The following is a 25022-nucleotide window of genomic DNA, read 5'->3' on the forward strand; positions in this document are numbered from 1 at the left end:
CGAAAATGAACGAAAACGGCAAAGAAAGCTATTCATTTTAAAACTGTTTAATATGTTCAAGCATTGGCTAAGAGTAATAAAAACCTTTCCTTTAACCAATGCTTTAACCATGTATTTCTGGTTTCGCTTCTCTTCATCTTTACAGCGTTAGATTTGTTGTGAGGGCAAATGCGTCAAATGCCAACAAACCAGTCAACTGTGTGACAGCTGTGTGGCAAAAAGGGCATTGCTTTGTGCCAAAAGGTCCGAGCCGGTTTGAGCATTTACAAATACGGTGCACTTATTGCTGGCAACACTGTTCATCGACCGCGCGGACCGCGCGCCTCTCGCCACTGCAATCCTCGACGCTGCAGTCGGGCACGAACTAACGCGAGTGTGTGCTTATCTCCTCGCTTGCGAAAAACGGAAGAGCGCGGAAGCTGTCGTTGCCGTTTTCTTCAGAACGGGACTGTTCACGTCCGTATGGTGTTCATTTCATGATTCTGTCGTACCGGCGAACATTTTCGTAGAGTAAGTAGGCTTGCTGAGGCTCCCAACTTTTCCTCTTTCGTACAGGACAACGCTTAACATGTCTATCAGAGTGATTGACAGGCCTTGAACAAATAACCTTGTTATTTATGTCGCGTCTTAAGGCATGTGTGCCATTGCACGGGAACGAAAGTACGTGCTATCGAACCGAAGTATCTGACTAGCTTATTCTGGTAGCCGTATGCTAGATTCAAGATAACCTAAAAGTATACGAAATTTAAATTTTGTACTTAGCGGGATCGGGCCTCGAAAGAGTGATCGGCATCTATATGACCTGCCTCATATTAGCAACCTTTACCGCAGCCTACTTCAATGCAAAACGACATAACTTCAATTTTAGATAGCGTGTAGTTTCGATCAGGTGTAGTTTCGATATTAGGTGTGCACGGCGCTCATTTCAAAACGTTCAATTTCTTTGTTAGGACGAATGTGAGCTGCATTTCCACGAACGCGACTTTGGTTCGACGTTACTGTAAATCTGCCTTACCCCACCTTGTTGCAGACACCATGTCAAGCGGCCCGTACCCTTCTCAACAGCCGCCACTGTTTCTTCAACCTATAGTCCAGCTTCCCTATACGCCCATAATGCAACCAGCAAATCCGAGTGCGCCTTCCGGCCTATCGTACCCAACGAATCCTGGATTTATGCCAACGCCCGTGCCGCAACCCGGAATTCAAAATTCTGGATTTGTGCCAACGCCCGTGCCGCAACCCGGAATTCAACATTCTGGATTTATGCCAACGCCTCCACCGCAACCTGGAACTCGGCAACAGCAACCCTACATTGGATTTGCGCCACACGACCAGTTTCCAGCTGCACCGCCTCCATATCCAGGTCCAGGACAAGCAGACTTTGGGAAGCCATCATCGGGTATGTTTTAAGCACGACCTACTGGAACTCCAGACCTGCACAGATATCCGGCTTCTATGGGAACAGCTTGCGCCCACTTTCGTTCAACCGACGGCCGTAGGTGGCGCTTTTATAACCTGTTCGTCTGCTACGCGGTGGGCGGCTGTGCGGCGTTTTAATTAGTACGGCAGCTGTTGTGTTGTGACGAACTGCTTGTGTAGTTGATGATTTTTGCTAACACAGTGACAGTGATGTCACAAGGCTTTGATCGGTCACTTGGCCCCAAAAGTTGACTGCCCGAACCTAAATAATGTCGGAGCATGTAATCGGCTGCTCTCTAAAATAGCGTTAAATAGCCGCTCCTATTGTCTTTTTCAAGCAGATTATTATAAATCGCATTGTGTATAGAGTTTGCAATGTACACAACAGTTTCATTGTACACGTTGTAAAATTTGCTTCCGCGCTCTTTAGAAACTTGAAACCACCGTAATGTTCGACGACAGAACGATTACCACTCATTTTAACTTTTAAAAGTTGTCCGTGAATGCGTCATGAGTTAAAAAAATGAATTAGACACACAGCTTCACTGCGTACGTATCTTAAGCAGCCGTACTACGCAGAAAAGCTAGCTTTACAGTTTGAAAAGAGTCCGTGACACTATTTAAGGCCTGCAGTGCAGCACGTTTTAAAGCACTGGGATCGCTTAATTTTTTGCAAGATTTCTACTGAGCTAGACACCCAACGACATTAAAAACAAGATATGCTCACCTCCCCTTGAAACAGAATCGATCAGCCTATTGCACGTATCGGGCGGAGGACTTACTCGTGAATACTTTTACTATACTTTTACCAGATCATCTGCCTTTCACTAAGGCACACAGCAGTAAATCCTAATGTCATCTACGACATTAGGCTATCTGTAATCAACTAAAAAAAGCTGGATTATCCTATGAATCCTTTTAAACAATTTTTCCAGTCTATGAAAGGGAAATTTATGCCGTCGATCTAGCATTGCAGCTGCCACCTATGCTCGTTGTTTACATTTCTTGCACCGCTCCTCCTCTTCTAGTTGCACTATTCAAACGCAAAGCATTCACAAATATGTTTTCTTTTGTATATTTGTGAATTTATTCATTTACCGCCAATACAAGCGCTTTGTGCCTGTTGAAGTGGCAAGACAAGCGCTAAACAGATCGCAGAAGCAGACAACAGCGAACAGGTTATAACTAGCGCCACTCTGCTTGTATGTTCTTTCCCTAGCGGCAAAAGGGGCGAACTAGACCAGGCGTGCTGGAGAAGGGAGATCTGTGCAGGTCTGGAGTTCAGTAGGTCGTGGTTTTAAGTGTATGCACCATATATTCTAAGTGAGGCACCAACTCCAGGGCATCTGTCATGCATGGTGTCAAGGGAAGCTGAACTGATTGAAGCCACAGTTGAAGCCATCATAGCTGAACGGTTCATTGCCAATAGCTTTGTTGTAGTGCACTGACTGTATGTAACCATTGAAAGCAGGAGTGATTACAAAGTACTGACTCGATGCATCAGTACCTGCTTATACCTGCATATACTGATTGTATATGTGCCACTAGAATGGCAGGTGCGAATTAGCTAAATGGCAACACAAAAGTGTATATGAAATGACTGTTTTCAGTGCCTAGTCACACTTAATGCATTACGCATTTTATGTAGAGCATGTACAGAGCTGCCTGCAACTAACATATTGTGCACCACAATGTTATGGTGCAGTAGCAGATGTAAGCCAAATGTTGTGAAATATAGATAAGCAATAATTAAGCAAAATGATTTTTCGTAAGTTGGAGAGAACTATATTGTTTCCCATGATTAGCACACCATGCTGCAATATCTATTTAATGAGCTAGTTTGGTTTTGTAACTTGAAGACATTAAGGATGCCACGCTTTCAGCACACTAGACAACATTGTAGTGCCAGGGGTCTGTGTTTGACTATAAGTAGGATTTTTCATTTTAATAACTCTTAATTTTGTCCACCCCAAAATCAGGTTAAGCCAGATTTCCCCCCCAAAGTTTTGCCCTTTCGTAAAGAGTAAAAACGCAGACTTGTAATATATGACCAGTAAACACTGCCCAACTGCCCAACAGTGGTCACACACTGAATGTTCACTCTAGCAAAAAAATATAATATGTAATATATTACGATATTATTGTTGCAAGGGCATATAGAGCAAATCATTAAAATGAGATAACGACGACAAGAGAGGCCTGGCAGGTCTAGGATCAACTGATAAACTCAAAATGCACATGGTTCGGATGTTTAATATATTACAACATCCGAACATCCTTTCTGCGGCAGAAAGGATGTTCCATGTCCGCTGCCAAGGTCTGTGAGTGGTGGCGCTGGCTAACACTCCCAGGGTTCTACTAGGAAACATAAATACCCAAGAAAGTGATTGGGAAGACGGCGCTGCGGTAGCTCAATTGGTAGAGCATTGTACGCAAGATGCGAAGGTTGTGGGATCGTTCCCCACCTGCGGCAAGTTCTTTCATCTACTTTCATTTCCATTAATTTATCGTTTCTTTATTTCATTTATTAAGCACAAGTAATTTCCCCTATGTTGTCCTTGCTGTCAGTGTTTGTTGGCTTCTTATCATATGATCAACAAGGGCTTGTAAGATAACAAAAAGCATCACACCACTTTAGAAGCAAGTCCCTGTGCACTACTATATGTTTTTTTTTTTTGATAAAGAAGTGCATAGAACAAAGTAAACAAGGGATCGCCAATAACATTCCTATTTGTTGTTTTTGATTATGAGGCTTCTTCTTAAATTGGATATAATGCCCGCCAGAGAGAACTTGTATAGGTAAGTTAGTCACGTAACTTTCAAAAAGCTCTCTTTGTCATCATAGTTCCTGTCAGTGATTTCGTTTACACAAATAAAATGCTTGCCTCCCAAAGGAGACCACTGCCTGTGTGAATCGTTTGTGAAAGTTACCACAGAAATCCTGAATTTTAGGTTGCCAGACAACAAAAAACCGATTTCTTGACAGTCTTTCTCTTGAAAAATAACATGCAATTTTTAACTTCCCCCTCCCCTCCCAAATAGGAGGGGGAAAAAAGCTTGAAAGCTAAGGACCCTAATTATTAACAAACACAAATTTTATACTTCTTCTAAGAAAATGCAATGGCTACAGCACATTTGTATACATGCACATGGCTTTGTAACATCAAAATTACCAATTGCATTGCTTAAGTGTTACCCTTTACTATATATTTAATCCTACACCAAATAAAAAAAAAAAAACTGCAGAGAGAATTTTCAACAGATCCACACAACAATATTGGATTTATATTGGATTCCATTGGAATGTTGTTTTAACAAAATTAGCACAGGAAGAAAAAGATCTAAATAGCAGGCCTTTAACGCACCGGGCAGTTGTGGCCCCACAAATACACTTTTGTAAAGCTGTATTTACATGACAAAGAAAATTACAGTGTGAGCTTGTGGGTTGTATATCAGAGTACCATGCGTCACCCACTCCTGCTGCACTCACTTGGTATCTGTGAAACGATTCACAATATGTCTGAAATCCCAATCACCATAGGAATTTCAGGCAAGAAATATCAAGGTACTTGTAGTGAAACACATCGTAACAGTAGTCATCTATCCAGTTACAGTCGCTTAATGAATTTAAATGTGTGCAACAAATGTGTTGCCAATAACCATGAGTGAATGTGCAGATCATTCAGACGCTTTTGCGTTTTCTCTCACGCATTGAAAAGCATAGGGGTAAATCTTACGCTCTTATGTCCGTTTTTCTCCGCTGTCATGTAAATGCTAGCTACTGAATTAATTTAATGTACATCATACGTCACGTGACTGAATTGTCCGTGATTGGCATCTGCCGTGTGAATCCAGCTTTACCTGCAGTCCCATGTAACAAGTGTAGCACAGATACATAAAACAAAACTCCCATTAGCTGCATAAAATCAAATGGGTTTCGGAAAGCAAGTATACACATTATGATATTACGTTTGGTAATCTTTGCTTTATCAATAATAAAAACTGGCTTTTAGTATTTGCACAAGTTGTGCTATGTGCTGGTGTCAGAGCCTGGATTTGTCTCTTATGGTGCCATAGAGACTCATGTAAGGGTCGCAAACCCAATTTGGCAGACCAAAATTTGGAGAAATACGTTTCCCAGCGGATAAGGAATCGGATTCGGCGCCCCGATGCCAGGCGCGCATCAGTTCATTTTCGTGTGCTGTGTATTTCCATGTACCAATACTACATTGACCGGGGCAAAATACGCAAAAGTCTCCGGCTGCGCTGGCACCATTTTGACCAAAGGGTTTGTTCTAGTCTAATGGCCACACCTCATCAAAATTGTGAAAAGAAAAAGTTTAGTCCTTGCACGAGTCTATACGGTACATTCATACTGGTCGCTTTCAAGCACTCTGAAAGCATGCTTTAAATTCGCCCAGTCGAAATCTATCACTAGGAGCTTGTTCGTCTGTTTAATTTAGAGCACTGTGCACCAGCTCTGAGCGTTTAAAGGCACTTTCGCCTTCAAGCGAGGAGCATGGCTTAGATAAAACAGAATTCTGGTTGCATGACTCCTTCAGTGCTCAACGTTTTGCATGGGCAGATTTTCTCCAGCTCCAGTTTTGAGAGGGCTCCCCATTGCTACGAACCGAGTCGGAATGTGGTAGGAACCAGCCAAATGTTTAGTTTACCATATTTAGTTGATTCTCGATTGTAATACACACAACTTTTCACAGCCAGAAATGGAAAATGCAAGGTCCTCGACTGTAACGCACACCCCAGTTTTCATGTTTCAAAAAAGGCTAAATGTAAAAACCCTGATTGTTCCCTCACCAAATTTTCATGGAACAAAAAAGAGATAGGAATTTCCCCTCGCTTGAAAAAAGAACATTTATTGCATCCAAGCTACACTGGACTGGCAATCACTCATTGGCCTTATTATCACTATCAACTGCCCAGACTGTGTCATCTTTGGATCCATCCATGGGACTTGAGATCCTACATTTCTTAATTCCCTTTACAGACCATGGCAGATTGGATTCAAGATTGGAAAGTAGGGTATGGACACTACTTATTGCAGCTTTGAAATTATACTGGATTCTACTACTCATGTGTCATACTGAAGTGAATTTCTCTGAAAAAAGTGTGCGTACAGTGTGTATCAGTATGAAAAAAAATATGCTTAATTTGCATTACAGGCAGTTCAAGGCCTTTGTTTCTAGCAGTGAAATGAAAATACACCGCATCATACTTTCTTGAACATGAGGGCTACTCAGCTAAGCACACATCAGCAAGTGGTGTCCCAACTTCCATTTCTGCAGTATTCATTGTTTCGATGTAGATTGTGTGTTAACCTTTCTAATTTGCAACCCCTGTTCCACAGTAGCCCTATTGTATAGATTGTTCCTTTGCACATATTGTTTCAGGGATGAGTTCACCTGTTGGCACTATGGAAAGGGACACCACACCAACGCTTGAATCCTGGAATGGCTTCTCCAACAAAGAGATCAGGCGTGTCTTTGTTCGAAAAGTAGGTGCTAGAGGTTTCACTTATTCTATATCGGTTTCAAGCTCGCGTTTCATGTTACTTTTTTGTCCAGTGTAAAGATCAATATTTACAAGAAAAGGCTACATGTCTCCCCAATGGTTTCTAAAGGAAATTTTTTTTTACACTACCCTCGAGTTTTCTTTGTTGGTGTTCCGTCCAGGATGTACATCCCCCACGTTCTGTTCACTGGTGTGTCGTCTGTGGATATTTATCTGGATGTGAACATTATATGTTCCCGACGCAAGCTCCAGCAAGCTGGCCTATTTAGAAATGATTGCCAACTAATGAAGTAGTGCCAGTGATCTCACCTCTGCTGTGGATAATAAAAGGAAACTATAGGGCCACCTAAGCAATTCTTAGATGTGTAAATGCGAGATGGTTACTTGTCGCTGAGTGTGTTATGTTGTTGAGTTTAGTGTTGCGGCGAAATGTTGCCGAGTTTAGTGCTGCTGCGTTATGTTTCTGAATGCAGCGTTGCTGCTTATGAGGTTGCAACAATGCAAGACAACAAACCGGCCATACTGCGATCTGTCAGCCGAGTTTTATTTGCGGAGTTCTCTTTACAGTAAGGTTTCATGCACATTGCATTGAGTATTTTTTTCCGATAACACCACTTTTCAGCACGATGACACCACTTTGCCGAGCAAAACTTTTCTTAGTGGCACCATGGTGTTGACACTACACATTGAGCTCATAGGCGAACTCCACCTCACACTCTGGGGGGGATGTTGTAGTCACCATCCTATGGGTACTTGAAGCGTGTTGCATCTTATTTGTCGTAGTCATTCGTGGGCTCCAGCGTCTGCGGGGTCCCCGACAGTGCGAAAGGCTGAGCGAGTGGCTATATCTCGCCATGTTCGCTCCACAGCCACTTGCTGTGCCATTTAATGAATTGCCCACTAGGCAGAGTCAAACCATGTTCACAGGCTCAAGCATATTCATCACTGCTGCCTGTTGCATTGGTGGCGCAGTGGTTAACGTGCTCGGCTGCTGAGCGGTAGCAGTGGCGGTCGGGCAGAGGATTGAATCCTCACCGTGGCCACTTTTTCTTTTTATTTAGATGAAGATGACATAATTTATGCACCGTTTTTCTGCCACTGCTTTCTGATGACGACGGGGTTGCACAATAAGCCAAGTGATGCCCTCACATTAAACATAATATATCAATATAAAACAATATAAAACCTGCATGTATGATGCTGGCTTATAGGTATCTGTAAAGCACACTGGCCTCTGAAGAGAATAGTGCGTGATATTAAAGGCTTCTATGATTTACATAAATTTATAATACCCCAGTGCTGCAGCCCTATGCTTTACCCATCAGGCCACAGACGCATGTATAGAAAGAATAACATTCTTACCAGCTTTCTGTATGCAAGGTACCATTTTGAGTACTTGGTGCATGAGTTTCATGCCATAGCAACAATTTGCTTATAAAAGGGAGAGTGCGTATTCTGCTAGCTAACTATGGAAACATGTTTTATGCTTGAAAAAGCAACCCATGCAGCCACACTGTCATTAATTCACGACCATATTTGCTGAACGTCCAGGTCTACAATTTCAGTGGGACAAAACATCGCAGTTTATTTAAATAAAGATTTCCTTGTGTGTCCAAAGGTTTAGGTACTGCGATCAGTGGTGGCACTGCGTCATGTTTCTGCAAGGTTTACTGCTACAGCTGGGAACAGTTGTGAGAAGAGTTAGTTGCTGAAATTCACGGTGCATCGCTTATCGTGATGTGTGGCTCATAAAAGTTCTGCTTACAGCAATTCCCACAGTGGGTGGGATCTTCACAATTTTTTTATGCCTAGTTAAGAAAATATCTCTGTGCTTGTTTTCAGGTGTATGCTATCCTCATGGTCCAGCTCACCATCACATTTGGTGTTGTGGCTTTGTTCGTATTCGAGTAAGCATGGGCGTCTGCTCTCTTGGTGTATATCTGAGTATCTAAGCATTCAACAGAATTTGCGGAAAATCTAATTCTTTTACATTTCTCCTTTATTCTTGCAGGCCACATGTTAAGTTATTTGTACAGAAGAATTTTGAAGCATACATTGCTGCCTAGTAAGTTCTGGGTCTTGTGCTTTTCTATGTGAAAGTTCATGTACATGCAACCTCATTTACTTTCCACAAGCTTTGCAAGCATTGATAGCAAGTGTATCAGTGACCAGCTGATAACACTGCTAGTTTCGGTTTTGTTTCATGTTTTTCTTGTGTATCATTTCCTTTCAGTGTTTTGTTTATTGTCCTCTACATAGCACTGGTCTGCTGTGAAAGCCTGAGGTAAGCCTTCTTGTTTGGTACTGCAGTTCAAAACGTTTACAGGCATTGTAGTAACAGCTGTATATTTTTTCAGGCGAACTTACCCTACAAACATGATCCTGCTGTTTGTCTTTGTGAGTGCCTTCAGCAATTTAATGTGCTTGCATAATTTGTTCATGCATGCATGCTTGTATTTGTGAGTCGGTTCAGTTACTCTTTAAACAGTGATACCTCCAGGAAATATTTTAACTTGTTCAAAGACTCGCAGAACAACACTTTATAAGCATCAAAATTTAGCTACCAGTCAGAGAAACACCCAAGTTTTTGGAGATCTCATTTACGAGCATTGCCTTGGGCATCATGGTTTATCTAACATTCAAAATTGTAAGCGATACCATTTCTGGCAAACATGGCTATAGGTACGATTGTCTGGATAGCAAATAGCTGCTACAGATCTTTGGTTAGATATCTTCAATCATCTTTATAAAATTTAATTTGCATGTCAATATGGTGAAAATGTGACCACAGCACTTCTCAACTCTTTCCTTACCATGCCATTGAAAATAGTTGATCACTTTTCGACGCTCCCAAACATTTACTCCAGTGCTCTCCTGCAAGAAATAGTGCCCCACATCCAGTGCATAGATTCAATACTACAGTTTAATTTTAGGGCTTCATTTTTAATTTAGGGGCGTAGCTGCTTCATTCAGCAACTGATGCTAGCTAGAATTTTTTTCTGAATTCTATTCTCACAATAATGTACTATAACCTGTTACAATGCATAAGATTAATAATGCACATCCTACAGGCTGTACTCAATCTGGAACAACTTTGTCAGGCTAGTTAAGCTTATTAATTACTGCCGTTAGAGTGCTTATGTTGTGTACTTCCGCATGTGTCTTCTATTTCTTGTGCTTTAATGACTAGTAGTCCATATGTAGTAATCTGGAACAGTTATTGGTTACACGCATAGCTGAACTTATCCAAATTGCACAAGTATTAGTTGAATTCAGTCTCAGTGTGAAGCCAACGTACAGCTAAACAAAGATACTTGTGCAAGTGCTATTTGTGCTTGCGAAAAAGTACTCACACTTTGCTTGGTTTTACTGTACATTTGTTTAATTGCTGTAAAGACTTTCCCTTCCTATATTTTGCCACTATTTGTGTAGTTATAGCAATGTTATCCAATCATGTTAATCATCACTGATGACAATACTTTTCTTGCAGACACTGGTGATGTCCTACATGGTCGGCGTGATATCGAGGTACAGACATGGAAAGCTGTTAATCTGTGTGATTGCACTTAGTAAGAATGGCTTGCAAATAAGTAGGTGCAGTGTAGAATTTATGAGCTAAGATAATTAGCACCAGAATTGCAGGATATTACAGCACATCCTTTGTTGGGGCTTTCATTACTCTTTGACTGTCAGTGACATTCATATTTGGGACCTTCACTTTGGTCACTATTACAGGGGCAGAGTCTGTGCAGTTACCTAATTCTACAAAGTGTAACTGGTTGCATTGTGCACTGCACCATACAATCATTCTGTTTTTATGCCAACACCCGAGTGTCTGCCTGTAACGTGGCTCTGAAGTGTTATGCTCATCTCATAGCGGCGCACTGTTACGACCAGCAAAGTCATCAAGAGTAGGTCTAAAGCATCAAGTCCTTTTTAGCAAAAGCATGTGCAGCAAGTATATGACATATCGATCTTTATTTTTGATGCGCTGCATTAGCACTCAGTGCCTTCATCACTACTCTGTATAGCATACATATTTGTAGCTTGTTTGTGCACGAAGGTGTGGTGATGTTGCAGTTCATTTGGCTAATGGGCTGATTTTGGAAACAGGTGGCTGCAGATTTGAAGTCTGCTTAGTGCAAACTGTGTGCTTGCATGTGAGAGAGTGAGAGGACATACGGTTACGAAGGCAGGCAGAAATAATCTGATATTTTGGCTGGTTTTTGTGGTCTGTGGCAGTTAAAATGCACATTAGCAGGAGAGTAACACGACCTTTAATAAAAAATAAGATAAAAAAGTGCTATAACCATTGGCACCTCGCTAGCAGATCCGCGTATCTTTCTTTTCTCTCCCCCCCCCTCCCCCCTTTTTTCTTCTTTTTTATGATTATTGCATCACAATCATTGCACTGAAACTGGGAAAGTGCCCTATGCTAGGAAGCTTTGTGTTCATGCTAAAGCTTGTTTCTTTCCAGTTTCCATGATACTGACACTGTCCTCATGGCTTCCGGAATCTGTGCAGCTTGCTGCCTGGCTGTCTCTATCTTCTCCTGCCATACAAAGGCAGGTTGCATTTTCTTTGCCGTGCTAGCTTCTGACCGCTGACCAGAATGTGTCGTATGGTACTGCGAGTTAAACCATTGCGGTTAAGACAAGTCAGTCAAAGTGATGTTTTCGTGCGGGGCACGAAAACAGAAATGGCGGCTGGCGGAGCAACCCGAACGTGATTATTTTTCTTCTTGTGAGTACATTGTGCGCATTGAAACAGTTTCTTCTGTATCAGTAATGAATAATATCGTTAATATCAGCAAGTTTGCCACAATAATTATAATATAGTCATGTCTACTCTGAGGGGACAGAAACATAGATGGGCGCGCTTAGCTGCCAGTGACATAGAAACACATGGCGGGCATGCTGTGGAAACTGCAGCATTTGTCTTCACTGCCATCCTAATATGACACGTTTCCGCTAAGGGTGGGCGAATATCATAGCTGCGTTACAAGCATCAGCGTATAAATAGGGTACACTTCTAACATATCAGTGTAAATGTGGCCTCTATCGTTGCTGATCACGATTTGTTGCGTGCTCACGAGTGCAGACGAGAAGAATCGAAAGGCACCATTTATGTTGTTGTTGTTGACCAAAACCATTATGACGGCTACAAATAATAAAGCCGAGGCAAGTTTGCTTGTAGCTTTTTTTTTTTTTTCACGGAAGTGCGGAAAGTGATGAAAGGAATGAAATGGGGCATCTGCTTAAGTATGTTGGGTGCGTGCAGACCGCTTGGTATGTCTTCAAGAGTCGTTTGCGTAGCATTTGACAGATGGTAAGCGCGATCATCATTAGCTAGACTTGGCACACGACACATCGCTGCAACAAGTTCAGGGTGCGATCATTACACGGGAAAGAAAAAAAAAAAACGAATTTTGGCGACAAAATTCAGGGGTGCGATCATTACGTTAGTGTGATCATTATGCGAGTAAATATGGTACATGTCCTGGCCTATCCTCACTCCGAAGAATCTGCCTTGATGGGCTACGGAGCTCAGTTGTCACACTAAACGACTGGATCCTTCTAAGAGGGACTCCTAAACACCGCAAAGCTATGTACAACAGCTTGCTGCTTTATCTATTAAGGAGTGAAACTATTCACCTAATCTAGGCACCTTGCTGGAAAAAACACTGGGGTTGCCTTTTAATATATAGAGATGTTTTTTTCAATTACGCAGCATTTATCACTCTCCCTGTTTGCAATTTTAATTCTTGTAAATATGGCAGCATTTCTGTTGTGCTGCCACAGCTGATACTGTCATTTATTGTTTTGTTTTGCTCTCTCTCCTATCAGTTTGACTTCACCAGCTGTGCTGGCTTCCTCTTCATTGCTGTTTGGGCTCTGTTTCTCTTTGGCATCCTCACAATCTTCACCTACAACAGGGTAGGTCACAGTGTGCATGCATTACACGTTGTGCCTGTTGTGCATGTGAAATAAATTTTGCTATATTGCAGCCACGGGAAACATTGAAAATGGCAAGGCTGGTGTGTTATCCTTTTGATAAGCTTGCCCCCTCCAGTAGTTTATTTTTTTTTTAAAGGGGTTTAACGTGCCAAAACCACTTTCTGATTATGAGGCATGCCGTAGTGGGGGACTCTAGTAATTTCACCATCTGGGGTTCTTTAACGTGCACGGGTGTTTTTGCATTTTGCCCCCATCAAAATTTGGCGGCCGTGGCTGGGATTCGATCCCGCGACTTCGTGCTCAGCAGCCCAACACCATAACCCCCCCTCCAATGGTAAAAGCTTGTGAGCAGAGAAAGCTGCAAATGAAAGCTAAGTTTGCCCCTCCCGATTGCCCTCCTGGTCAAACAACTGCAATGATGTCATTGCTGCAACAATGCACATATGACAGATGTTGAGTGGCTTCCTTTCTTTTATAAGTAGGGCCTGTAAAAACATTTCAGATTTAATGTTCTTTTACTTTCATGCGCGTTGTAAACCAAATTTAAGTAGTCTGCAAGCTACTAGCTTGAACAACAGTTTTTGCTAAAGTTCGTGGCATAAATTTTTTTTCTAATTTTGTAGCGGGCCAACCCTTTCGTACAACTAAAAATGACCAATTCACTTTTGGAAGTGTAATCCAGCTAAGTGTGTTGTATATGTGTACATAGGCAACAGCAATATAAAGTGGGCAGCAGCAGGCTCATGACATTCACGTCTAGAAACTGAACACCTTAATTTAAGTATGCACGTACTGCCTCGTGCAACATGAAAGGGAACACCTGATCTGTGTTCAAACCACAATTCCGGCAAATGTGCACGTTGGAACCCCACTCACTGCTGTTTGTTATGTTGTTCACCTGTTGAAGAATCCTGCTTATGGAACTTTTCCTCTTTGCAAGGCACTTAAAAATATCGATTTTTGAACACTAATCCGGTGCTCCCTTTCATATTGGATGACCCTGAACACACTACTCATTTATCTCTTCAAATGAAAGTTTTCTAAGAAAAGACCTTAAGTGCACCTTAAAAAATTAGAATGGAACAGTAAAGGCATATAAAATGTTCTTTTTCTCTTCCAGATTATGAACACAGTGTATTCTGTTCTCGGGGCTGTCCTCTTTATGGCTGTGAGTACTATTCTGAACATGTGCATCACATTTCAGCAATGGAGGAGGCGTGTTGTAAAAGCCCTAGCAAGGTGCCAGGCCTGTTCAGAAGTGCTCGCCTCGAACAAGTGCTGTCATCTCCAGAAGCAAACATTTCTCTTCTGTGCGGCAACACCCCACATTTCAAATTTTTTAACCCCTTAACTGTCATAAGATTTACAAAAACCTTTAAAAGTGCGGAATTTTCTTTTGAGCTGCATATCTTGCGCGTTTTTTTCTTCTAAAAGATGAATGGTTATTGTATTTTCACTGTAATAAAGTGCTAACTTGAGCCGGTTGGTACGTGTCTGAAAAAACGAGTAACAGAGGAAACAGCAGGATGTGCAGACAGCGCTTCGTCTGTCTGCACGTCCCATTCTTTGTGCTCTCACGTTCTTTTCAGACATTTTGAATGGTCTTGTTAAAAATTATAGCAAATGTCATTGTGTATTATTTATTTGCTAAAATTACAACAAACTTCATATATGCACATGCACAAAAATTGCGGAAAGTTCATGACAAGTTAACTTATCATTGGCGCTTGTGTGATGATAAGTTACCTCGTCATTTGCAGTTAAGGGGTTAACAAAATGCTTCTTATTTATCATTCTTTTTCTCTCTCGTAAATTATTTCACTCAGGAGCACTTCCAAGTCAAATAGCTAAGGAGCATTTGGCAATTTCTGCATTCACTCTTACAAGCTTAGATTAACTGAGATGTTATTGCTAACCAAATGGTTTTGCTCTAGGTTTCTATTTGAGAAAATTTAGCAGCACCTGGATTTGCATTTGCCACCTGTGATACCAAGACAAGTAGAATTATTGTCTATAGACCGTTTTCACAGTCCCGTGGGCGCCGGCACGTTTAATCACGTGGTGACGCGTCCATTGTTTGCCTCAGCTGCCTCCGTTGCCTTCATGTTTACAATGAATGTGCCTGACCACAGTGTGGCGCAACAAACCTCTGTTTCGATGGGTATCGTAGACGGTGACTGAATGGATGACACTCTTTGGCCACAGCTTCAAAGGACATATAAGTGCTTTCGGAGCTCGTTACGCTTTGTCCATATGGCACAAGCTGGGTATATGGTGCTAGTGGGGCTACAAATGTCTTCCAAGCTGCCTGTACTTTCCGCTTATAAATTAAATCAGGATCAGTGTGTTTCTCATTGTTCTTTATTTGGCAAACACTTTGAGGCAGCGGCTTGTCATGCTTGACTCGGTACAGTAAAACCTCGTTAAACCGTACCCGCTTAAACAGTAGTTTCATTTTAAAAGTCCCCGACTCGGCAGCCATTGAACATGATGTGTTTTGTATCCGCATAAACCGTACCAGCTTATTGCGTACGTATCGGTTAACACATAGTGTTTCCACTTTTCGTTGCGCGAACACAGCGGTGTGTCGTCTCCACCGGGTTGCCCGGCAGAACAACAAGCCTCAGAGATCGGAACCTTGGATCAGAACAACGGCCTCTAAGCGCACTGTGCGTTTGCGCGTGAAGCCACATCAACATCATTTCGGCGCCGTGCCAGAGAGCGTTGTGGCATCATGCAAAAGAGGGCTCGTGTCATGCCGAAGCTCGGATAAAAAAGATGCCGGGTGCTCAGCAATGAAGAAAAATTAGACATTGTTCGTGCTATCAAACGTGACATGAAGAAGTCGGCGCTGGCATGCAACAGGGATCTACTGTTTACTACGGTGTGTGGCATTTGGAATGCGAAGAAGTTGCTCGGCAGCGCTGCTGCGACCGTGAAGAGATGTCAGCTACGAGGTTCGACTTTTCGCCATCATTGTCTGTGTTGTTGCCAAAGTGTCGCCTAACGACAGTGATGAGGACGAGACGGAAAGCGATATCATGGGCGATTCAGGCCCGACAGTGGGAGAATCTGCGCATTACGTCAGCCCCGCAACATCTGCAGTGGTACCGTGCGCGCCCGTGCACGGAGAATATGCACCGTCAACGAGGAATCTGCTATGCGAGTGTTTGCCGAGAAGAGGGGGCTGACTGAAAAGCTGGCTCGCAGCTTCAGTAAGTTTGAGGCTACGGTCATCGCAGCTAGGCCGCCGTGGCATCAAACGAAAATAACACTTTTGTCGCGCGAAGTGAATAAATACTGCATGCTTTTTTTTCCCCTTTCATCGCACTCTCTCCGAGTTCTGTTTTTGATGGGTAAGTGGGCGATCTCATGCTATTTCGATTAAGCAGTACTACCGTTTAGTACATACTTTTTCCGAGCTCCGGCCAACTACGGTTTAACGAGGTTTCACTGTACCATTCCTTGGTGCAGTCGCTATCATTGCTTATGTTCTGCTTAATTGCTCGCAGGTATGCTGAGTTGCGATAGATGTTTTCTTGTTGCGCACAAGGCTTGGAACGTAGATGTTCTGTACTTTACAGTAGCTTGTCGCAAAGTCGTATTATTGTTAGTCACTCGCTTATTCTGTGGATCGTCACAAAACGTTCAGGTTGAGCATTCGCATGTTCTGTTAGTGTAGTAGCCATCATCCATGCTTTGGCGCATTGATTCAAGAGTATGCCCCCATACACTTATTCTCGATACATTGGCGATAGAAGCAGCATAATTTTGCACGCTAGTTGGGGTGGATGTGTGTAGCTAATTATGCAATAAGTTTACTGTGCCAGGAAGTGGCGCTACTCCCTTTGTCACTGTTTTACGAGTGGTACACACTCTTTCCGGTATTCCAAGGTTGACGTCCTTTCTTTGAAGGTTAGCGATACTACACTGACGGATGAGATATTTTTTTTTTAATCGTTGAGTAAAGCTGTACATCGCGAGGTGGAGAAAGGAGATAGGCGCGCATTCCTAAGCCAAGACTGGGAAATGAAAATAGTTTGTTACATCATGAATTTCGTTAAACCTAGGTTTGTTATATCGAGGTTTGACTATCAAGGCCCATTCAGCAGCGCAAGTGATTTGTGACATTTGTGTACAAAAAAGGTCACAGTTTTGCATGAAAGGCAAAGCATTTATGGTGATAGCAAATTATTAGACAGCTGTACTCAGTAAGGTGAACAGTTTTGTCAGCTGTATAAATTGCTGTGAACATTCGCTTACTAACTAAATTAACAAGTACGGTGCCATGTGTGGACAGGCAAACACGAACACATTTCACTTGGTGACCGCAGACACTTGCTGTCAAAACTCTGGCGTGACTAAGAGTGGCGGCGGCAGCATGCAAATTCCTCTTTGTGCTGCCCCGCGCTTCAACGTGATCTAGGCACGTGAAAACGCAGCACCTACGAAGCCATCAGCTGTCTCGGGTTAGCTTGTCTTCAAACCTACCACTGATTACCTGCAAGATAGAAGGTGCCCAGCCGTGCTCAGCCACACCATGCGCAGTCGCTGCAGATGTGAAGATGCGCACTACCCTGCTCCCTTCCTTGCCCGCCTCCTAGCACATGCACATCCCCCCGCTTCCCCTCTTGCAGGCGTGAAAAGATGGAGCACTCTCTCCCCACATTCCACCGCTGCACCAAGCCACCATCTTTCTTCGCTCACCCTCGCACCTAAAGCATATGGCGCATGACTGTGAACTTGGATTTTATACGGAACCTCACAGCAATGCCAACTTTAATGGTGGAAATTCACCTGTAGTGTCCATATATTTATTATCGCAATAAAATTAACTTTTGTGCAATCAGTGCGGTCCTGAAAAAAATGAATTGGTATATTCCTGCTTTTCCCAATGTCAGATAACTGTCCAAGACATACAGAGTTCTTAAATAAGCTTCAGATAGCCATATTTTAAATTCTGAATTATAAGTCGAACTATTTCACAATTCCTTTCGAGTTTGATACTATCCAGTATCTACTGTAGAAGCAAAAATTTTTAAATTCAATTCTGTGGTTTTATGTTCCAAAACTACAATACGATTACGAGTCGTAGCATAGACTAGAGATTAATTTTGACCTCCCGGGGTTCTTTAACGTGCATCTAAAGCTAAGTAGAGGAGGTGCAAAACTAAAAGGCAGTCTTAACTGAAAATATTTAATTGGGTTGTTTTCGTCCGTTTCAGATTGAAACTAGTGAAATTGAATAAAGATTAACTTTGGTATAATGAACATGGATGCACGAAATTATGGGATGTAATAGAGTAAATCTAAAATGGTTTACTGCTGATATCAACACGTAGCGAATATATAACAATAACGAATAAAGGACATAACAAAGGTATTTTCTTGTAAAATGTAACCTTATAGTGAGGTTGGACTGTAGTAAATAACATGTGATTTATTGTGTAATGCTGTTCTGAGGCAATAAGAAAGCTGCATGTGTAATTATCCTGCCTGTGTTTTGTTGTGGCAGTGAATTACTAGTAAGCTTTAAGGCAGTCAGGAATGGTGCTGTGGCCTTTAACGCGTTTTTTATTACTTAAATTATACTGACTAGACAATGCTCACACTTTGGGGTCAAATTGAACGTAGGAATAATGAAAGCCTTGTGCACCATTCATTTGTCGGGAGAGAAAAACTCTTTATGAAACATCACAGTCAGAACTGCAATATTCATATTCCATCTCACCAACTGTATGCATTGCAGCAATAGCGAGGGCTCTTGTCAGTCGGTAATGATAGCAGGCTGCATGTTTTGGAGAGGCAGGGACGGTTCTCCAATAGACCGATTTCACGACTTGTGGAGCGCAGCGATTTTGTTGCCACCACAAAGACAGTGGTCCTCACTTTCTCGCTGTGCTTGGAATCAAGGTAACATTTGGGAGAAGTGCTGATTATACAGTGCCATTGCAGATTGTCCAGCGACTCTTAGCTGTGAAATTGGGGGCACATCTGCTCAACAGTGCTCCTATTGTTGTCATCATCATCATCATCAGCCTATCTTATGTCCACTGCAGGACGAAGGCCTCTCCCTGCGATCTCAACTTTTTTTAATTTTCACTTCCCAGCCTTCTGATCTCGAGGGGTAAATGGGCTTGGCAGGATACAAAAACAATACATTTCTTACTCTAGTCACCTTTCAGACTACTGAGGACTACTGCTACTGGAATGCTTTGCAGCAATGCAGGCATAGTGAAACTTGTCATGAAATCAGGCTATTTGTGCACCACTGGCCCTTCTGTGAGCTTGCATTCTGTCAGCAACACACAGAAGGCGATCGGCAATGGGCACTGGAAAAGCCCTTCATCCAGTTCTTGTTCCTGTTTCCTGCACCGCACGGAATTGGTGAGAGGGAATACAGTAAAGCTAGCCATTCTTGGCTGTGCTTAAATTTTAAATAGGAAGTTGCACTCAGCATACCCGATGTGAATGCCTTTTTCTAACAGCTGCATTCTGTAACTATGTGAGGATGCTGCTTTGATGAGTTCTCTACAACTTTACCCGTACTTCTCTCTCTTTCCTTTCTTTTTTTTTTTAATTACTGAAATTTTTCTTAGCTTACTCGCACCACCTTTACTTAGCGAAACACTGGTTTAGGCTAGCTGGTAATCCATACTTATAATATTACTGTTTTAGAGCAGGCTAAAACAGTAATAGAAACCTTTACTTAGGTCACCTTGCTGTATTCTTGCTACAAGTTTAAGTCTGTCCTTGTTGCTTCCTTTTATCTGTAGCCCATACTTCTATAGCAAACTTGGAATTATGACGAATATGACAATTCACCCTGACGGCTGGTTGCAGTTCCTGGCCTTTGATACCCAGATGCTCATGGGTGGTCGCAAGTTGGAACTGAGCCCTGAGGAGCACATCTTTGCTGCACTGCAGCTGTACATGGACATTGTGCAAATCTTTCTGTTCCTATTGAGAATTGTGGGAAGGCGCTAAGCTGTAGGATGTAGCCATGCACATTTGGTGATGACTTCCATGTTCTTGCAGAGCTATACTTCCCTCTAATACCAAACCGACCTTGCCGTTATTTGCGTGAGCTATTATTCGGCAGGAGTCAACCTTTCGCAGACATGCACTGCAAAAAGCAGTTTTCTTCTCTCTCGGAAACCGAAGTGCTGGCATGTGTGGCTAAATCATTCATAAATCAATGATTTGAGGCAATCTGGTTTCAAAGTTGAATTTTGTAGTAATGAAGGCTGTTGCTTTTTGCAAGCTTTGATATCGGCACCTGGTGCTGATATCTAGGCCAGCTGACCTCGGAAGGAAAATACACCTTTGTCGAGTCCAGCCACAAAGCTACTACGAAGTAAAAGTTTCTCTAAGCCCTAGGCACCTTAATATAAATGGCCACAAATATGCTCTCAGGTGAGCTGCCACAGGAAGTTTCCATACAGTGCAGCAGAACGAATGTTATGCATCATGTCTGCCTCTGTCCTGTCATTTGTCCACAGAGTTACCCATTGCTAAAGTGGAGTAACATGTGGGTCTGGCCGTTAGCAAAGTGGTTACATATTGTAGTTAGCAGTAGCCTGCTCGTGTAAACTGTGATCATACATGTTTTCTCTAGCTGAATTAGGCCAACTCTTGAGCACGACTGTTTGGCTTTCACATTCTGCTGCTGCAACTATTATTCTGTTATTTCGTTTGTGCATTTTGGATTGTATAAGGAAGGGAACATTGGAAATCACTGTCACATGCTCTCTTTTGTGCATTTCCAAGTCTTACAGGTAAAATTTGTGATGCTGTTTTGTGTAATGTATTCCTTGGATGAACAAGCCGAGATGTTTTAGCTTATGAGAAACTACTCGGAATATATTTTGCTACTGCTTTTTTTCCCTTTAATTTCTTTTCCCTCCATCTATCACGCTAAGTGGCCAAGAAAAGTGAAAATGATACAGCATGCGAGCCGTTATAGAATGGAAGAAAGGGTGCTTACAAAACACGGTTCAAAAAGTCATTATGTGTAAGATGCCCATTTAGTGCAGATAGAATGCAAATGGCACGTTGTGGTAGCGGAGTACCATGTTGGGACAGTCATTGAATCCCAACTCTTCAAACACGTGCGAGTGCAATCTGCACATCACCGAGTCCTGTACTTTTGTGAATATGCTTAACTGTTCAAAAAAAAATTCATCCAGGTCATCACACAAGCTTTATGTACCAAATTGCAGCATTCTAGACCAATGGGAAGCCATGGGAGGCCTATGTTTGTCCATACCGAGGTTGTACATTTCTTACCCTAGTCTTCGAAGTGTGGCATGCACCCCCTTTGTGGTGAAATGTACCAATGAGCCACGAGAATTTTGTTGAAAGCCAGAAATGATGCTCGATATTCGGGTTTCTTCCCATTTGAGCAGTTTTGTATGTACTGCAAGTTCTACTGTCAGATATGTTAGTGAATGTTGTCACAATGTTCATCTTCATTAGAGCTCTGTGGTGTTGTGTAATTTTGGCATTTTTAAAAGAAATTGTGAGGACCTTAATTGGTTTAAAGCATTAACGTTAAGCCCAGCATGCGGGCAGGTTGGCATTAACTTCCAAGGTTTTTTTAATTAAGTAGTTTGCTTGGACAAAGTTTTGTGTATTGGTAGTGATTATGTTTATGTAACTTTTCTTGTATCTTAAATAGTTGGTGTGGACAAAGTGTTGTGTATCGGTAGTGGTTATGTTTTTATGTAATTTTTGTGTGTTATGATAAAATAAAAATGAACTGAAGAAGACTGTCCCATGTTTATTTCAAGTAGCTGTGTGGTTAGAAATATCTTTCTAGTTGCTGTGGGCGAGATCTCTGTGTACTGGAGACAAGCACAAAATTCAGAACACATGCATTCAAAGCCAAGGCATTGCACCTGCCACATAAATTATGCTGTGCAAGTATAAAGTTCCTAAGGACCGCAAATTTTGGCATGAATTAATTGAAATCGTATTATATCTGTTCCTTGATGTAACTAGGCTTTATATCAATCATGCCAGAGTGGAACTTAAAGAGACAAACTTTAGCTAAATGTTTGCTCAACATCTCAACTATTAAAAACATTAAGTGAACTGGCTTTCTTACCCAGCCAGCCAAATGTATGAGAATGCAGTGTTGGCTGGCTCTACCATTATTGCCCACTTAAATTGTGCCAGTTAGTGCCTTGGGCCAAGCTTGCTTTGTGTTAGCAGCATAATTTAAGACCAGAACAGCACCATCTTGCCTCCTTCATTACTATTTTCCCATGGGCATAAGCACAGTCTGGATGCACATCGGTAGGCAAAACATACATTGAAATTTAAGAACACTGCCCATAAATTTTCCAGGTAGAAGCTGACTAGAAATATGTAGTGGGTCATTCCACTTTCCATTTAACCTTTCTATTTCAACTGGCACTTTCCTTTCGATAATGCAAGTGGCACATGTAATAACACTTAAGAAGGGTGATAAGCAAAACACTTCAAACTACTGGCCCGTGTCAATATTTCCCGTATTTTCTGAAGGCCTTGAAGAGATCTTTAGCCTTCTCTGTAGCTTCTGTGAAAAATATATTATCACTAAGTCAAGAGTATGGTTTCTGACAAAATAGTTTTGCAAAGCTTGCTCTGCGAGACCGAAAGGAATACATTTTACAAAAACTAGAACACAAGCAATATCTTTCTGAAATTTTTGTAGATGTTACTCGACTATATGGGGTGATCATTTTTTAAGTTTTACGGAATTTTTCAAAATTACCTGTGGCAGATAGCATAATTCTTGTCGTTGAGCTGGATTACTTGAAGAGGCGGGCATTACTAGCATGAGAAATGAAACACATTATCAACTAATTAACAAATATTTTCTAATGAACTCTGTAATTACTTTACGGCACATATTGCAATTTACTAATTGTAGCCGGTAAGCTTGCAAGATGCATCCACTTGATTAAGACATAAGACTGAATATACAAAACACAGGAATAAGTTGTTTTGTTTCATGTAACATTTGAAGCACATAACTCTACGAAAGGTAGAAATGATCACTTGCGTCGTTAATGACATGCAACAAGCACCGTAAATACAATGAGCCTGTGGCAGTAGCCACAAATGAATTACTGGACTGCAGCATATCACTCACTGAGTACATAAGAATTTTCTAGCTGACATCAGTGCTTTTTGCATGTCGATCACTGTGATGCAGCGTGATCACTTGTGACCTTGTCTTGCGATGGCTATATTGGGAGCACCTTTACCCTTCCTTACACAATAAAACACGGATATATTTCTGTCATTAAATAAACATTCTCGGAACCATTAGCATATCAAAATTGTTTGTTATAGCTTAGTACAATTTATTTTAAATGCAGCCACGCCGTAGCTACTTAAGGAATAGAAATGGTATACTGCAGCCTGCACAAAGTGAAGCTCGTGTTTTATCTTGCCTCGAGATGTTTTCCTTATACAATAGCTTGCGCAACATGACCGCTACTTTTGTTTCACATGTGTTCTACCACAGCACTGAAAGCAAGACTAAATGACGCCTGGCATACTTCTGATTCAAACGACAATGAGAAAAGGGGGAGGTGAAGCTGCTCACAGTGAGATCACGGCCACAACTGGCAGACTATGGACGCGGCTTGTTTCTGTTTGCGATCGCCGCTTTTTGTAACTCTACAGTCACAAAGTTGTAAAGTGGTAATTCTTGGTTCTATTTATTCCAGATATGATTCGATATTGTGCAACAAGTCTATGAGGCTTGTAATCGGCAGCAGTGTACTATTATTAAATGAAAGCAGCGCTCTAGGTGGTCGGCATGAACTGTAATTTACAACTGCAGCACCATCACTGGTGAGGTGACACAAAACTGGCCCCGGTGCCCAGGCAATGCCTTCTTTACTGGATGAATGCTCGCCGCATTGCTGGTTTTCCCATTGGAGCGGAGGTTCCTGTAGTTCAGGGTAGTCATGGAGAGACGCACTCGCTGCCGACCCTGCTTCCTGTTGCGGAGGAAGTGACGATTACTAGGCAGGTGCGTGCTCGACCAATGGCTTGACGAGAGACTGCGGGTGCCTCCAGAATTGCAACAGACGCCGCTCAAATCTCGGAGGCAGGAGAACGCGATACAAATTTGGAGCAGCCAGTGCAACTAGTGCTCGCAGCCGACCCTTATGGAGAGGACGAAAGAAGAGAGGGGCCGGAACCAGCTTTTCAGCACACGTGGCAGGCATCTTCTAAAGGAGGCATTGGCTCAGGGCCTGTTGTCATCTTGTTTGGAAAACTAAACCACTATGGCATTCTGAGCTAGACAGTATTTGTTGCACTCATCACCATTCATCACCATCATCAACGTTGTGTCATACCAGAAGCAAATTATTTCATGGGTACCACAGGGAAGCATTCTCAACCCTGTACTGTTTAATTTATGTATAAATGATGTATACATTTCTTCTGAGTTTAAGTTTATTATGTATGTGGATGATATGAGCATATTCATCTTTGTTTGATGAAAATCTTTTTAAGAAAACCATGCCTTAGAAAGGTGGAAACCTGGACAACTAATAAGTTAAAAATAAACATTGAAAATTAGGGCTGTTATTTTTCATTCACAGGGCAAACATTCTTTTTTTGCCCAGGGTGACTTTTCCTTTACGAGCTCGGCAATACAAATAGTAAGGTTTATAAAAGTACTAGGCATTTATTTCTCATAATTATTGCAATGTGATCATGCGAGTAGTGTTTCAACCGCAACTGGCACCTCATTACTAAGACAGTGAAATTAATTATTTATAATGTGTGCTTTGCTTCTCACCTACATTACTGCTTTTTTCGTTTGGGGTATGACAACAGCAAATCTGTGAAGGCTTCTAGTAATGCAAAAGAAGATTCTGAGAATGACAATATATATACTATACAATCCACAATATATATATATATATATATATACAATCCACAAGCACGCTTTTTAATAACTTAAAATAAATAAAGAACTATATAAATATCAAGTCAAACAGTTGCGTGAATATTACATTTGTTGGATGTGGTCATGCTCTATTTTTGTTGAGATGGCATTAACAAGTGTATGTTAGAAGAAAAACAGAAAAATGAAAGGTTCCT

At 41.8% G+C, this 25022-nt stretch overlaps 1 protein-coding gene and 1 non-coding gene across 4 annotated transcripts; both read left to right on the plus strand.

Moving 5' to 3' along the window:
- The first annotated feature begins 313 nt into the window (after window positions 1–313).
- LOC126531346 (protein lifeguard 2-like) lies at window positions 314–21674 on the plus strand. 3 transcript variants are annotated; one of them, XM_050178848.2, is made up of 12 exons: window positions 314–510; window positions 1031–1399; window positions 6828–6931; window positions 8791–8855; window positions 8960–9013; window positions 9182–9232; window positions 9306–9345; window positions 10439–10476; window positions 11426–11513; window positions 12795–12884; window positions 14026–14073; window positions 19682–19771. In XM_050178848.2, exons 2-12 carry the CDS (start codon window positions 1036–1038, stop codon window positions 19694–19696), a joined length of 957 nt encoding a protein of 318 aa, XP_050034805.1. In that variant the 5' UTR covers window positions 314–510; window positions 1031–1035; the 3' UTR covers window positions 19697–19771. The 3 variants fall into 3 exon arrangements, with proteins under 3 accessions (XP_050034805.1, XP_054927089.1, XP_050034804.1); XM_055071114.1 differs by having other exon boundaries at window positions 317–514; window positions 19749–21674; XM_050178847.2 differs by having other exon boundaries at window positions 317–510; window positions 19749–21674.
- Window positions 3820–3892, plus strand: TRNAL-CAA (transfer RNA leucine (anticodon CAA)). The gene has a single exon. It is a non-coding gene; the product is annotated as a tRNA-Leu (tRNA).
- Window positions 21675–25022: the final 3348 nt, after the last annotated feature.

Source organism: Dermacentor andersoni, chromosome 5 (genome assembly GCF_023375885.2).
Source record: "Dermacentor andersoni chromosome 5, qqDerAnde1_hic_scaffold, whole genome shotgun sequence".
Classification (NCBI taxonomy): Eukaryota; Metazoa; Arthropoda; class Arachnida; order Ixodida; family Ixodidae; genus Dermacentor; species Dermacentor andersoni.

Bases quoted from the DNA above. Each gene is read 5' to 3' on its own strand.
- LOC126531346 (XM_055071114.1), top strand. From the start codon at position 1,036: ATGTCAAGCGGCCCGTACCCTTCTCAACAGCCGCCACTGTTTCTTCAA. The intron at 8,856-8,959 runs GTAAGCATGGGC...TTATTCTTGCAG, and splicing joins GTGGCTTTGTTCGTATTCGA to GCCACATGTTAAGTTATTTG. The intron at 9,233-9,305 runs GTAAGCCTTCTT...ATATTTTTTCAG, and splicing joins GTCTGCTGTGAAAGCCTGAG to GCGAACTTACCCTACAAACA.